This window comes from Sprattus sprattus (genome assembly GCF_963457725.1).
Source record: "Sprattus sprattus genome assembly, chromosome: 15".
Taxonomy (NCBI): domain Eukaryota; kingdom Metazoa; phylum Chordata; class Actinopteri; order Clupeiformes; family Clupeidae; genus Sprattus; species Sprattus sprattus.
In genome coordinates, this window is record NC_137913.1 from 22021115 (window position 1) to 22042767 (window position 21653).

The window sequence follows — 21653 nt, forward strand, 5'->3', positions numbered from 1 at the left end:
TCAGTGATTAGAGTAGTGTAAGTGAAGTACACAGAGAAAGTGAAAATACACAATACAGTAAAAACACTACCCAAGACCAATACTGATGAAAATATTATTTACGTAATTCTCTCCATATACCCAAATCAGTCAACATGTCAACATGGAGAATCACAACAAAACATGTCCCACTTTTCATGCTACTTCAGTAGTGTGCATAACACTGTAAGCTCAGCAAATATCAGACAAAGGTGAAAAGATGTTTCCAGTACAGGTTACAATTCCATTTACATTAAAATGTACAGATTTGTCAGTGTCGCCAGTGTTGACTGAGAGACCTGATGGATATTACTGTATTGAAAATGGCATGGTCACCGATAATGTTTGCTTGAATTTCTCTGAGCCTGATAGCATTACGTATTTGCCAAAAGCATGTTTATGATCTCTCTATCTTGTTCTTGCGTGAATATGGGCCTGTCCTCCTTTCAAGTTTACAGTATTTGATACATTTGGTCTTCTTCTTCTTTGAGCAGATTTTCCTCCTGCTACAGGTCTTCCTCTTCCTCTACTTCCACCTTGACCTCAGCCTCATGGCATGGCCTCGGCCTCTACCTCTTCCTCCTTCTCCTCCTCTGTGGATTCCCCCTCTCACCCTCACTCTTCTTCTTTTGACTCCTTCCATTTTGGTTGAAGACAGATTACAGTTACTCATCTGCTGCATTTCTATAGTGCTTAAACCTGTTTGTTGTGTCTACAATTAAGCAATGTGTTTGGGCACTTGATGGCTGTGTTTATTTGACCGGCTCATAGGTGTGGTAACTTGACAGAGTGTTTTGGACTTGCAAGGAAGTGACCTCTTGATATATGTCTGTGTCTAAAGCATAAAAGTGTGTTTAGTGCTTTGCAAATCACTTGTGTGTATGGTTTCGCAAAAAGTGTGATGTTTAAATGTGCTTATAGTTGTGCAGATCTGAGCCGTTGTTTTGCTCCTTGAGTGAAGGTTTTGATAATTGTGTTACACTTTTGATTTTAGTGTGTATCCGATTGTAAAAAACTGGTAAACCTCAACCTCACAGTAGTGTGACTCTGAACTAACAAAGACAATATTAACCATCAGACCCTGACTGAGACAATGGTGGAGTGCACTCAAGAGCCAGTGGAAGCGGGGAAGAGAGAGAGAGAGAGAGAGAGAGAGAGAGAGAGAGAGAGAGCAGGAGAGGATAGAAAGAAAGAAAGAGGATAGAGAAAGAAAAGAGATGTTAAGAGAAGTGAAGGATACACAGGAGGATACACAGTTTTGCACTGGTCTGAAACGAATAGAGTACATCGTTGACAAACCCAACGAGTGTGTACCATTCCTCGAAGCGGTTCTGCAATGATTACTGTTGCCTGGCTCCCTTTTAATGAAGCACTGGCCTGAGCCAGGATCAGAATATTGCCAATTTTCTTTTTCCCCCCTCAGCCTAGCTGTGTGCACAGACCCCTCTTTCCAATAGGAGCAGAAGCTCCTCCGCCGCTTCTGTGCAGTTTACAAGGACTGCTGCTTTTACCCCACAGTTGCAGATACATGACCAATTAATTCCACCCACACAGGCTCGATAGAAGGGGAAACCTCTGGGGCCATGCCGCGTGGTAATGGAACGAAAAAAATAGCTGCCAATTTGGAAAAAAGGGTTCAAATTCCCCTTTAAAATCCTCAGCTGGGCAATTGGAGGTGAAAGCCTCATGAAGGTGAGTTTAATTAAAGTAGTGTGGAAAAGGTTGGGTGAGGAGTGTTTTAGAGTGTCATCCAACCACTGGAATTAAACATTTTGCCACAAAGGTTGGCATCGCATTAAAAAGGGAATCTGAAAGTAATTAGCGAGATAGAGAACGCCGTCATGACCTGAACTGCTCCTCTTCAAACCCGTGGAGTCCGCAATCCCGTCTCCATGGCAACCGCATTGGCATGCATGCCCCCGCTGGTGTCAGCCCAGTGGCTGATCCCCCGGTGGAGGGTCCTGCTCCCAAACAGACGAGGGGCTCTATGAAGTCCTAAGTCCTAAGTCCTGACAGAAGTCACGGCAGCTGCAGCAGATCCAACCCAGGGGCAGCGAGAGGCCATTCAGGAGGCCGAGAAGATGAGGAGGGATTTATGTGGGTCGCTCCATTTGTACTCATCGTCCTTGTTTTTGGTGATTTGCAGGTTTGCATTTGTTGTGCATCTTGCAGATATGTCCGTGCTAGGTTAGGGTGCATATTTTTAGTAAAGAACGCTTGGCCCCCTTTTATGACTAAGATGGAAGAATACTGTGTAAGCACTCCATAGAGGTCACATGTGTGTTTTACATAAGCCATACATAACCAGGGTCCCTGTTCAGCAATGTCCCACAGTTGGTCAAGTTCAACATGAAGTTTAAGTGTCTTTTCACCTCATCATTTGTTATGGCTTGGAATTATTATATAACCTCTAGTGTAAAAGCGCACAGTAATAGATTTACAAGTATGATCCGACATGGTTTGGCATGTTAGTTGTCACAGTCTTACTGTTAGACAGTGCCTCTGGTTGAAGGCTTAACGTAGATGTACTTTTCCACAGTGCTGCCACATTTTCTAGGTCAGAAATGGTATCACAAAAAAGTGCAGCTTGATGCAAGTCTTCTACAAATGAAATGCTGGATATCCAGTGTCTGGTGCGAGTGAATTTGACCCAAGTCCAGTTTTTTTGAGGGGGAATGTTCTGGCCCAGGCGCTGAGGGAGGTTAGCGGTTTATTTCCCATTTTTGCCACAGCCACTGACAGTTGATTAGACAGACTAGTGGGAGTGAAGGATAATGAGGGATGTGAGCGCACTGTTTACTCCCCTCTCGGCTTTGACAGGCCGGCCGGTGATTTTCCTCCACTCCGTGCCGACTCCCTTCTGTCTCTCCGGAGGCTATCACAGGTGTAGCGTCAGGGGGAAAGAAAAAGCACTCTTCATCACTCCTGTCCCCCCCACCGCAACCATTCATTTTCTCCCACTTGCAGAATAACATTCTCCAAAAATGTCTCTCAGCCCTGCTGGCTTTCAAAACACTTTTCAATTCAGTCAAGAGGACTTTTTACATTTAAGTTTAACATTGACGTCAGTTTAATCAAGAAGTCACTCAGTACTTTTAATTAGTTCCAAAAGGCAAAAGACAATTCAAATTGGAATCGATGATTCTCTGAGTTGTAAGTAAAGACTAGTTATATTGTGTCAATCAAGGCCAATTGGATAATACTGGATCATACTTTAAATTCTTGAGAGACTCTTCTGATTGAAACTGTATATCTTATGAGGGGGATGTTGTTGGTTATGCTCAATATATTTAGACATAATGTAAAAAATAGTGCATTTTTCTATTTCTCTTCCAAAAGCTTCCCACTGTTTTTTCCCCAGCATCCCCTTATAATGAAGGCCCAGTAGACAACTAACAGACTTTTTTTCTAGGGGAACAAAACCTACAATCCCAAAGGACAAGATCCAAATCTGAACCCTGCTTCAAAGAAGCGATATATACTGTTGGTGGAACACTATGTCATGGCCCGTTTATGCGAAAGACGGGGGTGAAAGGTGAAGATGACGGAAGGTCAAGGGAAGGGAGAGAGAGAGAGAGAGAGAAAGAAAGAGAGAGAGAGAGAGAGAGAGAGAGAGCCAGCGGGGGTTGAGTGACAGGAGAGAGCTGCTGACCACCGGTCTCCCTCTTCTCTGGCACTTTGTCCCATTGACGCTACAGGAACATGTGTTTCTCTTTAAAGCCCCATCGAAATAACTGATCACCTCCATAAATAACTCACCTGCTAAGCCAATGAACCAAGCCCTCTCAAATTACAGGATGTTTTATGGCTTTTCTGCGCCCTGCTAATGATTTCTGCGTCTGTTCGACCCCAACAGTTTTGGCGAGAAATACCGCGCTCTGAAGTGCTGTTTGCTCTGACGTTAAGAGGAAAGAAAAACACTGGCCAGGTCCATTCTGCTGCTTCTTAAAATATTGTTGTTTGAAAGTGGCTGTGATGGGTTTCCTGAGGTTATCCACCAAAGCGCTTGGAAAGAATCAGAGGAAAGGCTGCGCTGTGCTGTACGCTGTAAAAACGGGATTTATGTGCTTATCCTTCTCTGGTTTTCCACGCCGAAAAGCATACACCCCCCACCCCCCTCAAAAAAACTCCCCATAAAGTACTGAGACAAAGTCTGCTTCCTACAACTCTCCCAGCTAATAGTGTTCTGATTCAAAAATCTTACCTTCATACTACATTCCTGAGGTAATACTATTACCAGCTGACCTGGATTTAGTTGCGTTAGGGCTGTTGAAATACAAGAACAGTGCTGTGTTTGGGACCCAGTCAGCCGTGGGTCTGGTCCACTCTCTCTAGAGTCATTTACACCTGGTTTCCTTCTTAACTAGTTGCTTTCGGCTGGATTAGGAGTGCAATGCTGGACTAGTCAGACTACAGCCTTGTGTCCCATCCCTCGAAGGAGGCAGACTTCAGATGTTCAGATGTTCAGATTTGGTCCCAAGGATACCTCCCCAATAGATGAAAAGCTATAAAGTAGTGTGTGGATATTTTTTTTCTCTCACTCCCTCGCTCAATGTCTTTCTCTCTCTCTCTCATGTTCCCGCAAAGTATAAATATGCTCTGTCTTTTATGGTTTCTCTGCTTTTTATAGATGTCCCCTAAATTGAAATAATCATGTCGCAAAACCATCAACAGTTTTATTAGGGGTTTTATGAAGGCCATGGGCGCTTGAGAATGAGGCTTCTAAGCTGATTTCACTGTAATCTACCCCCACTCGACAACACACACACACACACACACACACAGTCATGCAGTCTCTCTCCCTCCATCTCTTTCCTCTCCCTCTCTGTCTATCTCCCTCACTTACACACACACACACCAACACACACATGCACATACACACACACATACACACACTTTATACATTCTATGCAGTGTAACAGAAGGATCTGGTGGAGAGCAAGAGAGAGAGAGAGAGAGAGATAAATATATAAAGAGAGAGAGAGAGGGAGAGAGAAAGGTGGGTAAAAGAGGAATGAGTTGGAATGCAACCTTTGGGAGTCGTTGCAAATGCATTATGGGCTGGAGGATCACTCACCGAGGAGGACCACGTGACCTCCAGCCTGACCTCAAGCCTTGTTGTTCTGCTGATTCTGTGCGGACGTCTGTGAATTTAACTACTTCTCTGGGTGGCCCCTGAGAGTAGGATGACCTCTGAAGCACACGGTTGCCCTGCCTCATTACAACAACAAATCCCTTTTTCCCGTCAGACTAAGATGCATTAGCGAGTTTTAGTTATTGATTTCAGAAATTCTGAATTCTGCTTTCAGTTAGGTTTGTCTGTCTGAGTTCCTGTCGCCTCTTGAATGCATTATGACAAACAAGAAGAATTATTCTCTGGTAATGGAAGAATTGTCCTGCTTTCAGGGACGGAGGTTTTATAAGGATACTCGCCACAAAGCTGTTGTATGGAATATTGAGGCCTTGAATGTGTTATTGCATTTACCAACAGCTTTTTGAATAAGGTGCTATTTCTTACAGTAGTACTGTACAGCAACACGATTTTCATTTGGTAGTTTATTGGGTTCTACCACCAAAAATTGTTTTGTTAACACTTTAACAGAAGTGGTTCCTGTTACCAGGCAACACACAGGCTACCCATATGGAGCTTAGCTCTATAGCTAGACCTATGGTCAGTAAAGAATCACATTGTTGTTACACGGAATAGTTGCATTCATGGACTGCCTCTTGTCCAATTAGGTTACTCAGTGATAACTCTTGTAGTGTGTGTGTGTGTGTGTGTGTGTGTGTGTGTGTGTGTGTGTGTGTGTGTGTGTGTGTGTGTGTGTGTGTGTGTGTGTGTGTGTGTGTGTGTGTGTGTGTGTGTGTGTGTGTGTGTGCGTGTGTTTGTGTGTGTATTCTATTGCCTTGATCTCAGATTTACAGTGTGAGGGAAATATCATGAAATGAAATGTTCTTTCTCTACCTGAACTGAATAAGCCAGTACATCACCACAGTATGAATAAAACCCATCATGAATATTTTGGTTTGCCAACTGTTTACTCTCAGAATGAGAGTCAAAAAAGTCAAAGCAGTCTTCAGGCTGGTCCTTTGCATAATATGCAATTACTGTCATTTAGCATGCTGACTGGAAAATAATAAACCAAATAGATAAATAAATAATGAGACATTGCCGGAGGTCCTCTCAGCAGGTCAGGTCTGTTTGTTCAAGGACAGAGCACCTTATCTATCCCAGAGGCCGGATACTTGTGTTCCAGGTCAGCAGTGTTCATTCATTTTGGCTCAGTTTCTCATCCTCTCACATACTGTACATTGCTGAGGGTGAAAGTCACTTCCTTGCCTTTATGTTTCTGACTAAAGTTTCAGGTGCAGAAAGTATATATTTGCCAAAAGTGAGTCATACTGCTCCTCCCGTCATGCAGTTTGTGTAGAAACTACTCTCCAGCGTCCACAAGATAACTCATCCAACATATGCAGAGGTGTTCATGGTCTCAAGGGTTTCATCAAGACATTTAGAGAAAAGAAGACTTCAGACCAGATTTTTCTGCTTTGCTCCAGTTATGATGTGGCTCAGCACACACACCAGCCAGAATGCATTATACTGCACTCTGGTCTCAGCTGCTCTCGGAAACAAACCTAATTCATTTCTCACTTTGCAGTTGGTAATGGAATTAAAACGTCTCTTTTCCTTCCTCCTGCAGATCTCAGGAAAACATTTGACCAAGAGCCATTAGGAAAGGAAGTCTCTCTGGAACAGGAAGTGCTTTTGCAGTGCCGGCCACCTGAGGGGATACCTGCAGCGGAGGTAAGCGTTAACTGTAACACGGTTTGTCCTCACATCAATCTGAAGGGGATCGGATGGCTCCAGATGCCTTGAAGCAATCAGAAGTGTAATGATGCAATGATCACACCAAAATAAGAAAAACTTGCTCCACAGACAGAGCAATCCGTTCACAGCTGCACTCATGCGAAGACTCCAGACCGTATATCTCTGTTTTCTCTGCCAGAGCTGATTTAGACAGTATTCCAAAGCCCTTGTCCCATCTGAAGGCGGAAGAGCCTGAATAGACAGATTTATTAGTTCAAGTTAACACAGATGCCTCGGGGTGTCTTTGCTCAAGCATCATCTGAAAGATGAATATCTGGCTTTTATTCCTACACTCACCCATCTCCCTCTTAAAACTTTTAGCTTACACTGTTCCCTTTCATTTGATTTGCATTATACAGTAATCCTTCTGCGCAGATGGTGGTTTGCTCTTTTGAAGCTGAGAGTTCTAATCGTGGGCATGTGAAGTAAAGCTGAACTCTATCTCCTAGAGGCAGTGTTCAGATAGCATTCCTCTGTCTTGAAGTCTGTAGAATTTACAAAGTGATTGAACTTTCCCCCTTTTTTATTTTTTATTGGTCATCTGTAAACCTAATGTTAGCTCCAGTGTCGTGGTCTTTTGTGACTCTTGTAAAACGTAACATTGTTGAAACCCTAGCTGCTACTGACACACATCCTTGAACCCACATATCCATCTCTGACCTTGACTTGGTCTGGGATGGAAACAAAATGCTGGGGGTGCCGTGTGGCTCTCTGTAAGCACCACTACCCACGAGAAGGCAGAGGGGTCAGGTTCTCACTCAATCAAGAATGCAATAAAGGTACCCTTGCACAGTTATGATGGCTTCTCTGAGAAATACACATCCATTTCTTTTTTTCCTCTGCACTCTCCCTCTCACCAGCCACTTCCCCACCACCCTCCTGCACCGCTCAGAAACCTCTCAGACTTTGATGAAACGTCTGAGGGTTCAGCAGGCTGGTGTAAGGTTAATATACAGAGAAAGGCAGGAGTGGACTCTGATTACGTCTCCAGACTTTAATCTGCAGACCGACGGCTTCTATGCTGGAGAGGCCATGGCCAGCCTGCTGGAGGCTATCTGCCCTCGCGGTCAGAAAGCGGACTCCTCGCTGTAGGGAGAGTGGCTGAGTGCCGTCACTGGCCTCGGCGGTCTAACACCTCTGCTGTAACCTTGCATCAGCAACTTGCCAGGTCACGGAAACGAGCACCATGTCCGAGGGTGACTGTTCATCAAGAGCGAACATGTCTTTCTTCTTCTTCCCCTGTGGGGTACAGGATCACTTTGCAGCGCTCTAAAAGTACTGATGCTGTCCTCCAGTTATCAGTGACAATCACTGGCCCTTAGTGGGGCAGTAAGGGCCAGCTGAAAAGGGCAGCATGGGGTCCTTTTTGTGTGTCTGTTAGTGGCTCAGGGGTTAGTCATGGCGAATGTGTCAGCAGATCAGAGCTCAGTGACGGCCTTGCTGACTGCGCAGTCTCAACACGGTAGCTCCAGCTGTGCGCGATTATCCCAGAGTCAGCTTACAGTGCACTGGGCAATTTTAATGGGACCCAGGTAGACACAGTGCAGAGGTGCCATAAAACTGGAGAGCTCTGTGGGAGCAGGGGAGGTCGTGGGGGGGGGGACAGATCTGCTACCGTCGGCACCAAAGCGGCAAGGCAAGAAAATGGGCACCAGCTGCTGCTGCTGCCGCACCAAGGCTTGGTGAAACGCTTGGCTTTGCTACCCAGTGTGGAGGACAGCCGCAGCAGTTTGTGGTGTGGCAGCACTTTAGATTTTAGAGATTTTAGAGATTTTTAGACACTTTAGACCTTCTCCCCTCTCTCTCTCTCTCTCTCTCTCTCACCCTTGTCTTTATAGCTCATTCCTTCTACTCTTACCCTCTTTCTCCCCACTTTTCAGTCTTGCTTCTTCCTTCCCTCATTCCCTTCCCGCTCCCTCATCCGCATCCCCAGGATCCTGAAGGAGCGCTGTGCTGGCTCTCGCCACTGCCAGACGCAGCCAGCGCTCCCCACAGGCCTGGCAGCAGGGGCCTCGAGTCGGCCTGATTAGTGGTTATCTTTGGCACGGCTACAGTGCCCGCTGTCCCGTCGGCTGGAATGCGGGGCCTGTAATTGATCTGTAAGCAAACTCTGCCCTCCCGAGTAAGCAGAGCAAGAGCGAGAAAGACAACAAGGCCTCCCCTGACCTTCCCCCTCTTTCTCTTGCTCTCTCTCTCCTTGTTTGGAGCGCTGCCCTGAATTTCTGTGAAGAAAGCATACACACATAAAAACACTATTGAAAGTGAAAATGTGCTTTGAATGGTGCACTTTGATTGATTAGGCAGTGGTAATGGTGGCTAGCGCTTTGCTTAAGAGGTTGTGTTTTCAGGGAGCTTAGAGCTGTGTCTTCCTCTGCCAAAGCTCAGGCTTCCTCGGGCTGCTTTTCTTCCACCTGAAGCATTTTGTGTGCGCTGCGAGATTTAGCCCTGTTAGATTGCGAGTCAATCTCTGGCCGGGAAAGACAATCACATGCGATAGAGGAGATTGCAAGCATGGATTAGCGCCGGCATCCAGCCAGGAGCTGATGAAGGATGGACGGAACAGTCAATTCATTAGCATCGAGTCGATACGGGGGGATAGGAAAGTTAATCTACTTACACATGGCCGCAAACACAAACCCAACATGTGTGGGAGCAGGAGCGCAGTGAAGCCCAGGTCACACAGCTTCACATGGACTAAGTGAAAAAACACACATTAGAGACCACAAGCATTTCGTTATTGTTAATAATCTGAAAGCCTCACGGCTCACTGGCTGCTTGTTAGTTTAGGATCTAGTTTACTCCTTATCCTCTTCTGGAACATTGGCTCATTTATACATATTGTAGTGCATGGATTTTGGTTGGGTTGTGTTTTTGATCCCATGGATGGGCATTTTTTTTTTCTACTTTTAATATCGATGAAGCTCATCTCTAATCTTTCGCTGTCGATGTGCAAATCCCTCTCATTGGTTCTACTGACACATCCAATGTCATATTTGATTTGATACATCAGGCCTTTATGGCAATTAATTGCTCCCATGATAACAAATAATTCGTATTGCATTTGGAACATTTTAGGAATATTTAAGCGTAATAGAGTCATTTTTGGTAAAACGGTTGTTGAGCTATTGCCTATACAACTAATACAATATATCATAATGACTAGAGAAAAAGCTGTTGTAAACATAGTCCTATTAAGATTTAGTTTCTGTGTGTCTGTAACGGCAACAAACAGCTAAGGATCACAGTGATGCACACAGTGAGTTCAGACTATGGCACGGCACAAAGGATAACCCGTGGGTCAGGGATTAACTAACAGAAGGATATGTAGTATATATAATAAAGCTTTTACTGGTCATCTATGAGAATGAGATCCTCATTCATAAGACATCAGATCTGGCATAATGAGGAGTGGTGGAAAGCAGTAGATGTGTAAATTCTATTCCACTTGAGCTATCTCTTCCGGTTCCGTTCACTGACTCCGTCTAGACAGTTGGACTGCACACTTCTCGGACACTGCACAGCCAGCGTTATAATCTTATCTGACGTTTTATGATTTAAAACCAACGTTTCCCCACTCCGTGGTAGAAAACAAACAGCAGACATTTATCTTGGCTCCCACACAAAGCAAGCGCTCACTCCGGCATGGAAATTGCTGAGACGCTTAAGAGTGCACCAACGTTAAAATAGCCCCGGTGGCTGAGTTTTGTGGAAACTATTAATTAAGAGCAAAAAATGGAAGCTAACAATTTTAGGACAATTTAGAAGATTCATGTTCATTACCGAAAGAGTGGCCTGTTTTCGCAATTATCCTCAGCAGTAAAACATACAAAGATAAAAAAAAAAAAACGCCAGCATGCTGCAGGAACGTAAAACATGAGTTTATTTCTTCCTTTGTGTTTTCAGCGACTCACTAATCATGCGGGTCTCCAGGGGAAGAACCTTAGAAAGTAATCAGGGGATCCGTGTGGGCAGTGTTCATTGTGATCCACCCTCTCTCATTCATCCTCTCTTATATCCTGTGAAAGGTCTGCCTTTTCACAAGCCACTTCTTTTCCCCCTCATCATGGTCATGTGGCAAGGCCATAAATGTCGCAGTGGTAACATTCTTTTCCATTTCCTCTCTCTCTCTCTCTTCTCTGACTTTGCCTCTGTATCATTGATCTCTGTCTTTGGAGCTCTATTTCCATTCCTCTTTCACAGTCCTCTTTTCCACTCCTCCCATTTCTCTATGTATTTCGGCCTTGCTTACTCTGTTTCTCTCTTAACTTCCTCTCTATCTCTGTGTCTTCAATCCGGATGGCAGTTTTGTCAGTTACAGGCTCTCATTCAGTGGCAAAAGCTATTGGACTAGTCACTATCACAGAGTCATCCTCAGGCTGGTTTTGTGGTTAGTTTCTACAGTTGCAGCATCTCCACACATCTCCTCCATCCTCCCACCACAGGCCTCAGGACAGAGCCAGTTTAGCCTGAAGTCACATGCCCTGACAGGAATAAGGAACTGCTTTTTTGTTATTCAATGCAAATGCTGCGCCGCCAGCCACCTCGTGCATAGTCATGTCGGTGTGTCTCATTCTAAGGAGATCAAACGCCCAGGGCTCAGAGCTGCAGGCTGCTCCACAGGGAGATGCTAGGCAGGCAGGGCAGGCAGGCAGGCAGACAGACTGGTCAAGCAGAAGCTGACACGTATACGAGAGGAGATGCCCAGAGCTCCAGGAGTGCTGCTGGACACGTGAAAAGTCAGGAAAACACGCACCACAACAACCCCCATAGTGAGCAGCTGGACCAAGAGACACGCACTCTGAGTAGACGAGCACAACACTCTAGCTAGCAGCAAAGCTAGTGTTAATGCAAATACAGAGAGAGAGGCACAGGAAGGGATAGTTTCGTGGGTGGCTCATCAAGTAGGATGATGCGCATGGTTGGGTCCGTGTCTAAGAGAAAACACAATTACAGTCAAGGTGTCAAATGTTTCCTAAGCATATTAGTTGGAGTGTCAATAAAACGGGATTAATGTCTGCTTAATTAGCACTGTGTTAAGCTGCAAAACACGTTTCATGTTAATGGAGATTGTTTACGGCCTTTTATGGTTTGTCATTAGCTAAATGCGGGGCAATAATTTTTGTGTCGTGTGTGTAGAACCAGGGGGTTCAGCGCCTGCGTAAATTACATGAAATCTATCCATCTCTGGGAATGGCAACCCTTGCTGACACATGGATTTCTTCTTTTTTTTTCCTGTGTTTTTTTCCTACTTGATGCATTTAGGTAAATTGTAGCAGTGTGTGTTTGGGTTGGGGGGGGAGGGGGGTTGTTCGAGGGTGAGGTACACATCAGAGCACACATGTACATACTCAGGTCTTCCTAGGTTAGTGACTGAACACAGAAATGCTCTTCCTGAGCCAGACGCAGCGAGACCTGGCGCTGGGCTCGGCCCGGGCTGGATGTGAAAGTACTTAAGCACCGGGGCCCTGGAGCAGGAAGTGAGCCTTCATTAGGCCCGACTCCCAGGGCAAAGTGCACATGGAAAAACCAAACGTTATCCCCGTGGCGACCCGTAACTGAGGAGGGCCAGCCTTAATGTCTCCACTTGTCAATCATCTCAACACTTAAACCACACACACACACACACACACACACACACACACACACACACACAACTCCTCCTCATGCACTTGCTCCGATGTACCTTCTCGGTTTGAATAGTTCATAGTGAGGGTGCTCCAGGCATTACCTCCATCTTTCCATTCCTTCCACTCAGTGAGCCTTCCGTGCAATCTTTCATCGAATTCCTCGTGGTCATCCAAGGAAAATAAATAACTAAATAAACAAGTGAAGCTGGTGGAGCATGAGGGGGGAAAGGAAGTGGAAGGGAGCTAAGGGAGCTCTGAGACAGAAATCTCAGAAGACTCGCTGCTCTTCTTTTTTGCTTTCCTCCTGAGTTGCGGCCAGGTCTCTCAACTCCCACTCCCTCGCTTTCATCCTTCCAGCTCCCTCGATGTATTATCTCTTCCTCTCCCAATCCCTTTCTCCCTCTCCCTCCCGCTCTGCCTCTCCCTCCCTCTCTCTGGTGTGACGTTGCGTTGCGGTGCGATGACATGGGTTCCGGTGCGTAATGGATCACCTCGGAGCAGGTGCACCCGTGTGTGTCCCATTGCTGCTCTCGTGCTCAGGAGGGAGGAGAGCTCTGTTCAGCACATCTGTGTCCCTGATTTATGACCCCCACCTCACCTCACCTCAGCCACCCCCCCCCCCCCCAACACCCCCACCTCTGCTCCCCGGCTCACGGGGCCCTCTCCTCAGCCATCTGCTCGTGCCATCCCCCCCCCCCCCCCCCCACCTTCCACAAAGCCCCTTTGAGCACCAGCCCTGTTTGATAAACACATTGACGGGTTGTTATCGGACTCCCTCACAAGGCAGACGCTTGATTCAAGGCCTGTGCTTCATTTAGCTGGCTCGCTTTTTATTAGGAACTATCTGCTAACACGACCTCTGTCGGCACAACTCATTGGAAGGGTGCCTTGGCCCTTTGTACGAAATGTGATTAGAAGTTGTTTAGTATTCAGAGACAGCCACTTCAGGGACCTGTCATCTCTTTTATAGAGGAGGGGAGACGGGGGGAGGTGGATCACCGTAGAATTTATTGTCATCTTTTTTTGCGGGTCGAACATGTCTGCAGTGTCTCGTCTGCATATACTCCTCGCAGTGATGAATGGAAGTCAGATTGAGGGTTTGTCTTACGCTCTCATTGAGAAAAGCTGATGAGCCAACGCAGCCAACCCCAAAGCACTGATTCCATTCCCCTTCCCATCGGCTGTTAAATACACCTCTAATGCAGGGCCTCGTAATGACATGTTATTTTTGGCTTCTGCTCATGAAAAATGAGAGGGCCCCTTCTTCCTTGTGTGCCCATGTGGATGAAGTCACACCCAAATGACCATCCTCTGCGCCTGAGCGGAAAGCAGCTGAGGACCGCAGGGGTTGCGGAGTTAAAAATAGTCCTCAGGTCCATCGGTGCCCGCTCTGCTCCATTCCCGGCACCGGTGGCCCAGTTCTGTCTCTGCCGGTACCGGTGGGGGTTCCTCATGCCATCAGTGTGTGTGTGTGTGTGTGTGTGTGTGTGTGTGTGTGTGTGTGTGTGTGTGTGTGTGTGTGTGTGTGTGTGTGTGTGTGCGTGAGCCTCTGTGATTTTCATGCCAACCGCGGAATCATAATCCCCATTCGTTCACTATGTAATCTCGAGGGGATTAGGAGTGGGATATGTCGGACCAGTTTGACATAGGCTGGAATCACGTTTGGCTTTGTGTGCATCATTAGTGATGTCACCTGGTTGGCGACAGCAATGGCAGAGGTCATCCAACTGCACTCATGCAGCGGTGGAGTCCACACCATCAAGCTGGGGGGCCCAAGAGTCTCAAGCTACTTGGCCCGTGTAATCATAGACTCTGTGAGAGACAATGTAGCGGAAACACAATTAATTACTCATCCAGAGCTCTGGACTCTCCTGTGCGTTTTTCTTTTTTTTCAGAGACAGTTACCTTCTCTCTTTGTGTGCCTTCCACTTTTTCTCTGTCCGTCTCTTTTCTCTCTTTATCTCTCCCCTGTGGATAGTGTGCATGTTTTTTGTCTGAAAAAGTTGGCAGAAAAGCCAGCGCTGGCTTTTGAGGGAAAGTGGACGCTTCTCTTTCTGAGGTCGCTAACCTGCTTCTCTGTAGTTCCATGAGTAGTTTTATTCCCCTTAACAGAGCCCTCATCAACATCTTTATTCACAACAAGACGCCAGATGTTTTATTCAAACACAGAGAGAATATTGTACTTTGCTGTATATGCTAAAATATTAAGCTCCCTCTTCCTCTGTGTTTCAATTTAGTGTTTCAGAAGGGATTTTGGCGTGTAGCCCAATATTTTCACCAGAAGCATAGCATGCACATCTAATTTCCCATTTTTATTGAGGTACTTTGAATTGAACAAAAACACAAGAAAGCGTTTTGCATCTAAAAAACTAAGAGTATGAAGTATCACCATTATATTCACATTATATAGAAATCAATGCTTTGATATCATGTCACATTCAGTCAGTAATTCGCAAATAAAATCAGAAATAGATTGCATCCTTATTTTAGGTTTAGAGGGAGAGCTGAAAGAAATGAGGACTGACCATTTCCCGGAGACTCTTAAAAACACTCCATAATTCATGAGGTTTCCTCGAAAATTAGTGATCAACGGGGAGTTACAGGAGAGGTTGCACATAATGATGGCTCATGATGGGTCTGTTATTTTTCTAACGAACAAGCTGATTGGTGTTCTCGATAGATAAGCATTCTCGCTGCTCAGAGACCGTTATTCCCCTCCCTGACTGCCTCCCCCTCTCCACGGTGTGTTTATTTCCTGGGTCCATTTGTCTCAGAGAGTCGAGGGAATCCACAGCATTAAAGGGATTGAAGAAGCAGCAGAGGCACACTCGTTTATTGCTCTGTCTGAGTCCTCTCTCTCTTTCTGTCTGTCTGTCTCTCTCTCTCTCTCTCTCTTTCTCTCTCGTGCATATTTCTCGGAGCCAGCTCCCTCCCGCACTCGATAGCGGGCTGACGTGGCATTTCCCTCTGTTAATGACAACAAATGTGCCAATTATGTTAATGAATCTCCTGATGCCAATCAGTCAATAATGAGCAAGGGCACATCTGTCTGGGAGTGCAGCTGCTACGCATGTCTGTGTGTGCTTGTGTGCGAAGGAGGCGGAGTAGACGGGCATTGTGTGTGTGTGTGGGTGTGGGTGTGTGTGTGTGTGTGTGTGTGTGTGTGTGTGTGTGTGCGTGTATGCTTGTCTGCTGGTCAAAGAAACCAGATCAGTGTGCAGTTTTAGTGGCAGATTGTGGAGCCACTTGACATTAATATGGACAATCTGGACCAGACAAAGAGAGAAAGAGAGCGGGCATGAGTGATTGAATGCAGAATACACACATTCAGCCCAGAACACTGTTCATTACACATGTAAGGGCCTTTTAGAGTGGGGATCATTCAATTAGCCAGAGATACATTACAATTAGCCAACATAGCAGTTCATTCTCAATCCAAATTCTGCAGCCTTAATTGAACATTAATTGTGTTTTGCATAATTGTAACCATCTTTGGCGTTTGCACGATGACTGATAATAATTGGGGTTATCTTAATAATATGATACCTGTAATGACGGTAGACTGTAAAAGCTATTTGTGAGGATAATGGTGCTTCTGCTGATGATGCTGTTGATGATGATAATTATGATAGGTCTTTTTTTTTTGAAGCATCGGTGATGTGTGAGCAGTGTTGTGGCATCTTTCCCAAAAGTGGGCACTGATTCAGTGTTAGAACAAGCTCTGGGCTTCTTGCACAGTCCAGCTCAAGGGCACATGTTCTTGGTTTTGTGTTTTGCCTGCTTGTGTGTGTGTGTGTGTGTGTGTGTGTGTGTGTGTGTGTATGTGGGTATGTGTGTGCGTGTGTGTGTGTGAGAGGGGGACATCTCCAGTTTGCAGTGGGTTTTTTGCGGTGTGTTTGGCTGTGGAGAGATGAGAGCCTGGGGGGGAGTGGGGGTAAAAATAACACTCTCTGCGTCCCAGCAGGGGGCCCCCCTCACCCAATCAGCCTTCACACTTCCCCAGCTGTGACAAAGCTGGCACACACACACACACACACACACACACATGTGCACACACACACACACATGCTCACACAAACACACATATGCGCGCACACACACACACACACACACACACACACACACACACACACACACATGTAATGGCAAGCATACATTCACCACCACTCTGCTCTCCCCGATCACTCTTTGTGCCTTGCCTGCGCCGCTGGTGGGTGTTATGCTTTAGCTGTGCCACGTCTGCAAGCAAAAAAAAAAAAACAATAGCATGCTATTGTTCAGTTTCGACTAACTTGTTTTGTTTCCTTTACCAAGAATATGAAATCGGGATGTGAACAAGCTGAGCGGCTCACTGCACCATGCTGCCCATCTGGCTTACTGTGCACTTTAAAGAGGGTTAGGACCAGGCTGGCTCACATCATGGGTTCTGTTTTTTTAAACATCTCGCACAGACTACTTAGAAGCAGGACCAGTAAATGGTGGCCTAAGGTGCCCTGGCCAAATCAATTCTGCCATTTTGGGGAACCTGCAAAGCAATTGTTTTAAATGAACGCAGTGCCCCTGAGGAGCAGTGAGTGTTTAACTAAAGGCTGTAGTGTTCAGGCTTCCCATTCACTTCCTGCTGTTAGAGTACTTTATTAAACGAACTGCAGATTGCTGTCGCGAAAACATTAATTTAATGGATGTCTACCTGGCTCTTGCTCAAAAAGGCATGAATGCTATCCTTCAGGGGGAAAAAAGGAATACTTGGTTTTCTTCACCTGGCTTATGTGAATTTCATTCAAGAAACTTTAATTTCAATTCCTATTTCCTGAATATTTCAAGCACAAGTCAGGGAATACATTTAAATGAATGAGTGGATGAACATGAATATATTCAACCCACAAACCCATCTTTTTTCTGCTGTTTTTCTGGTGCCTCCACTATCTCATTACAGTCAGTTTGAAAGTCCTCTCAGCTAGTGAAGACAAAATAAATACAATTGGAAAACACTGTCTCATACTTAGATTCTCTGGTAGCTTAGAGCACTGGTTTCATTATTTGTTGTTTATTGTTTAAAGGGAGATTAGATGTAAAGCAGACGATAAGCAACTGCCTGCGGCTGTGGAAGTTCACTTTAATTTGGATAAAAATGACTTTTTGCCCTTTTTTTTTCATTTGGAGTGCATCCAATTAGATTTAAATGCAGCCCTCAGTATGCTTACTTGAATTGCCACATACAAAGTGTTGTGAGCTCTCCCACCCTGCGAGACGAGCACTAGTGCATCGTTTACATCGCCCACCTACTTAACTGGCACATATGTGATGGCACACTGATGACAGATTTGTACAGTATGTATCTAAACAATAACCACCCATTGCTTGTTTTCTCACATCATAAGCCTTAGCTGACTGAAGACACGCTTACGGTGAAGGAGTGGGGGAAGATTTTTTTTGGCTGCAGAGCAACTTTCCCTGAGCCGCCTCTGATTTCACTGATATTACCTAGCAGGGAATTTGCACTGATGGAAGTAGAGATGGGTTGGGGGTTGTGCTCACACCTGCATGTCTCCGCAACGCTGAACAGCACCAGCGGCTGGAAGAAGTGAAATGAAAAGGCAGAGCAACACCCAACCTGTCTGCCGCCGCCGATGCATCTCCTAAGTGTGTCAAGATGAAAAGCTGCTCACGGAGGCTGTAATCAGCGCATCTTGTCTAATATGGGATGCGGAAGAAAAAAAAACATAATCAGATGCAGAGGATGCTCAGGCAGTGATAAATCTCTCATCTGTTTGAGATGCTTCCTCACCTAAACAAACTGCTGCATTACAGAGAATAACAAAGGAACGTTTATTGGTCCCGGGAAAAGGGTTAGATGTTCCTGAAGGGCTTGGAATTACAGTCTTATTGGTTTGTAATGTTTGTCACAATCTGTATCTGTTTTCATACGTGCAAGACAGTTGTATTAAATCTAAATGGATGAATCTAAAGTGGCAGAGACATACCCTGATGTGAAGGCTTGGTATTAGTTTATTTGAAACATCACAAATATGTTCAAGGATAATCTCTCAGGCTTAAAATAGTCAGTTAGACAGAGTTGAATACGGTTTTATTACGTTTGAATAGCTTTGTTATTAAATATCTGAGGAAATGCTTCAAATGCTCGCCAGGAGACCAAGGGACAACTTAATAAAAAATGAAAGTTTTGTCAAAAAGATTTTTGCCCGCACATTTTGAAGACGGGGGTGCTTGAGCTGATATCGTACACAGCACTGGGAGCCTTTGATCATCTCACAACGCTGTGATTTTGTGTTCTTTCTATCCTTCTTCTTTTCTTTCTCTCTCTCTCTCTCTCCTTCCTTCTGCTCACTGGTGTCTTTGTCCTCGAATAGCTTTTTGCACAGCTCTCCATCTGAAGACAAATGCTGCGACCGACCGGCTCGGTTTTCTGGATGGCTGGCGAACATGATGGCGAAGAGGGGGGGGGGATCTCACCGAGTTGTGTGTCTGGCTTGATAAGCTCAGTGTTTTTTTTTTTTAAGTTATTTTTGTCTGTCCAAAAGCCAGGGGCTCAGAGCCTGAGCCATAGCCTCCCATACACTCGGTTCCCCTGTCAATTTGCTGTGCGTCTGCTGCTGGTGCCATTCTTGGCCTTCCATAGTTCATTAATGATGTGCTCATGCAGTCATTATTGTGAATGTCAGCTCTAAGCCTTCATTTTCCCCCCTTGTCTAATAAAGCCTGGCCATCCATCATTTCAGACGAATGAATTGAGACACACCACTGTGAGATTTCAGCACTTTCACCTTGTTATTTATGCGACTCCCTCTGATGGATTTACACATGCTTTTAATATTCTAATTAAGAGTGCGACGTCTGAGGTATTAGCCCAAGAAATCAACCTGGAATGATTTAGATCTACGGCATGTGGATTAAATGGGGCAGCTTGAGGGGGCCGAGTTAAGGTGATGAATAGATCCGCGTGAATACCTTGGTTAGCGTTATCTGCATTAGAATGCATATAATAGATTCGTAGCTTGCTTTGCAAATGTGCCCAGGCATGTTGACAGAGTGTGCTTTAAGTTTTGTTGGATTTATGCGCAAAGGAGTTGCCATGCATTGCCCATGGGGATATGCTGTGCTAATTTTAGTTAGGTTCAGATTTTCCTGACAGCAGTGTCCTATCGGGGCCTTCCACTCCTCTTGGCATAGTTGGTGTAAATCTAGGCAGTGTTGCACGTGTGCCGGGGTAGGCCTGGTGAGTAGAGGGCACGTGAGCCAGGGTAGGCCTGGTGGGTAGACGCACACAGAGAGGTGGCCATGATGGCGACGAGTCTTCCTTCCTGCCTACTGGTCTCTCTGAGAAGGTACCTACATTTACAGTTTATATATGTGTGTGTGTGTGTGTGTGTGTGTGTGTGTGTGTGTGTGTGTGTGTGTGTGTGTGTGTGTGTGTGTGTGTGTGTGTGTGTGTGTGTGTGTGTGTGTGTGTGTGTGTGTGTGTGTGTGTGTGTGTGTGTGTGTGTGTGTGTGTGTGTGTGTGTGTGTGTGTGTGTGTGTGTGTTTTGGTGTGTAAGTGTGTGTATCTGCGTGTGTGTGTGTGTATCTGCATGTGTATATCTGTGTGTGTGTGTCTTTCAGTGATGGTCTACTCACAAGCAACCCAAACTCACCCAATGATTTAAATTCAACCCAAACGCAACTCGAAACCACTTACATTAAGCAGTGCAAAATGTTGCCTGATCCACTGATTTTTCCAAAACGTGCTGAATTACTTACATAAACCCGGGCTAGGGAAAACCTTCTACTTTTAGATGGAAATAGAATGCCCTCTGTCAAATGATAGCCTACCTGGAGCATTCACAACATCCTTTGATAAAATACATGCAGCACAAACACTAAACATTCTCTTGAATTTGCCAAGGATAGCCTATATAGAAGTTTAGCCTACAGGTATACATTAGGGAGATTATGAAAGAGTTTGTTGGCAGCAATGCATGCTGTGCTACTTGTCACTAGGTTCCATGTCAACGTTGTTGATAATTATCCCCAACACTGCCGCCATCTTCGCTTACAACTTCTCTAAATACTTCACCCACTGTTCTTTAATGTGTGTCTTTGATCTCTTCTGTACTGCCGTCTGCATCTCCACTCATTCAGTTGTCAGTGGTAAGCCTGCCCTGCGTCTTCTCCTGATTGGATTAGTTCAGCCAATGATCTTTATGTAAATTATTATTGCTTAAATATTGATATCAGTTGCTAAAGTCTGTAAAGTAAAAAAAAAATGTTTTACTGACCAGCCCACAAATGACCCGAATATCATTCAAAGCATTTTAGTTTGACTCGTAAATGGGGGTGTCTGCGGGCACCATTTCATTTTGGATCAGCCCGTTCATCACAGGGGTGTGTGTGTGTGTAATTATATGTCTGCCACATAAACACAGATGGCTGGAAAAGACACTTAGTTCCATGTGGTGCCTCTTTCTGCCCCTGACTGAACACCCAACAAAGAGCCATTTCACTGTGAATACCTACATATGGTGAGGTACAGTACATAGAGATACGTGATTTTTCCCCTGGAAATCTCTGATGGAATGTTTGCTGCTGGCCAAAATGTAATTATCAAAAGGGCATTTTTAATGTACAAATAAAAGTTTGATATTCCGTTCCCCTTTGCTGAGAGAAATTGAAAAGAAAATTAAAGATGGAGGAAAGTCAACAGATGAACAGATCTTTAGCCTGTTATCATATTACCTCATTATATATTCCTTCAGTGTCATCTATCCTCTTGTTTCCACAGGTTGAGTGGTGGAAGAATGAGGAGATCATTGATCCAGCAGACGACCGTAACTTCTACATCACCATCGACCACAACCTGATCATCAAACAGGCTCGACTGTCAGACACAGCCAACTACACCTGCGTGGCCAAGAACATCGTGGCCAAGAGAAGAAGCACCACAGCCACCGTCATCGTCTACGGTACGGCCATCTCCCGTGACCTTAAGATATTATATTCTACCCATAAATATGCCTGTGGTTTGTGCTCTTGTATTACTGCATTGATTGAATTCACTGACTTTTTTGATCTGCTGTGATGCATGACGTTATAACTCATATCAAGCAAGACTTCATTGATTTTCTGTGAAGAATCGATCGTCT

General features: G+C 45.2%; 1 protein-coding gene across 1 annotated transcript in view; it reads left to right on the forward strand.

Annotated features, from left to right (window-relative positions):
* The window catches only part of unc5ca (unc-5 netrin receptor Ca), a 132948-nt gene that overhangs the window by 79907 nt on the left and 31388 nt on the right, over positions 1-21653 (forward strand). Inside the window, exons 4-5 of the mRNA XM_080852279.1 lie at positions 6720-6823; positions 21293-21473. Coding sequence (XP_080708405.1) covers positions 6720-6823; positions 21293-21473 — 285 coding nt within the window. The remainder of the gene's footprint in view (positions 1-6719; positions 6824-21292; positions 21474-21653) is intronic.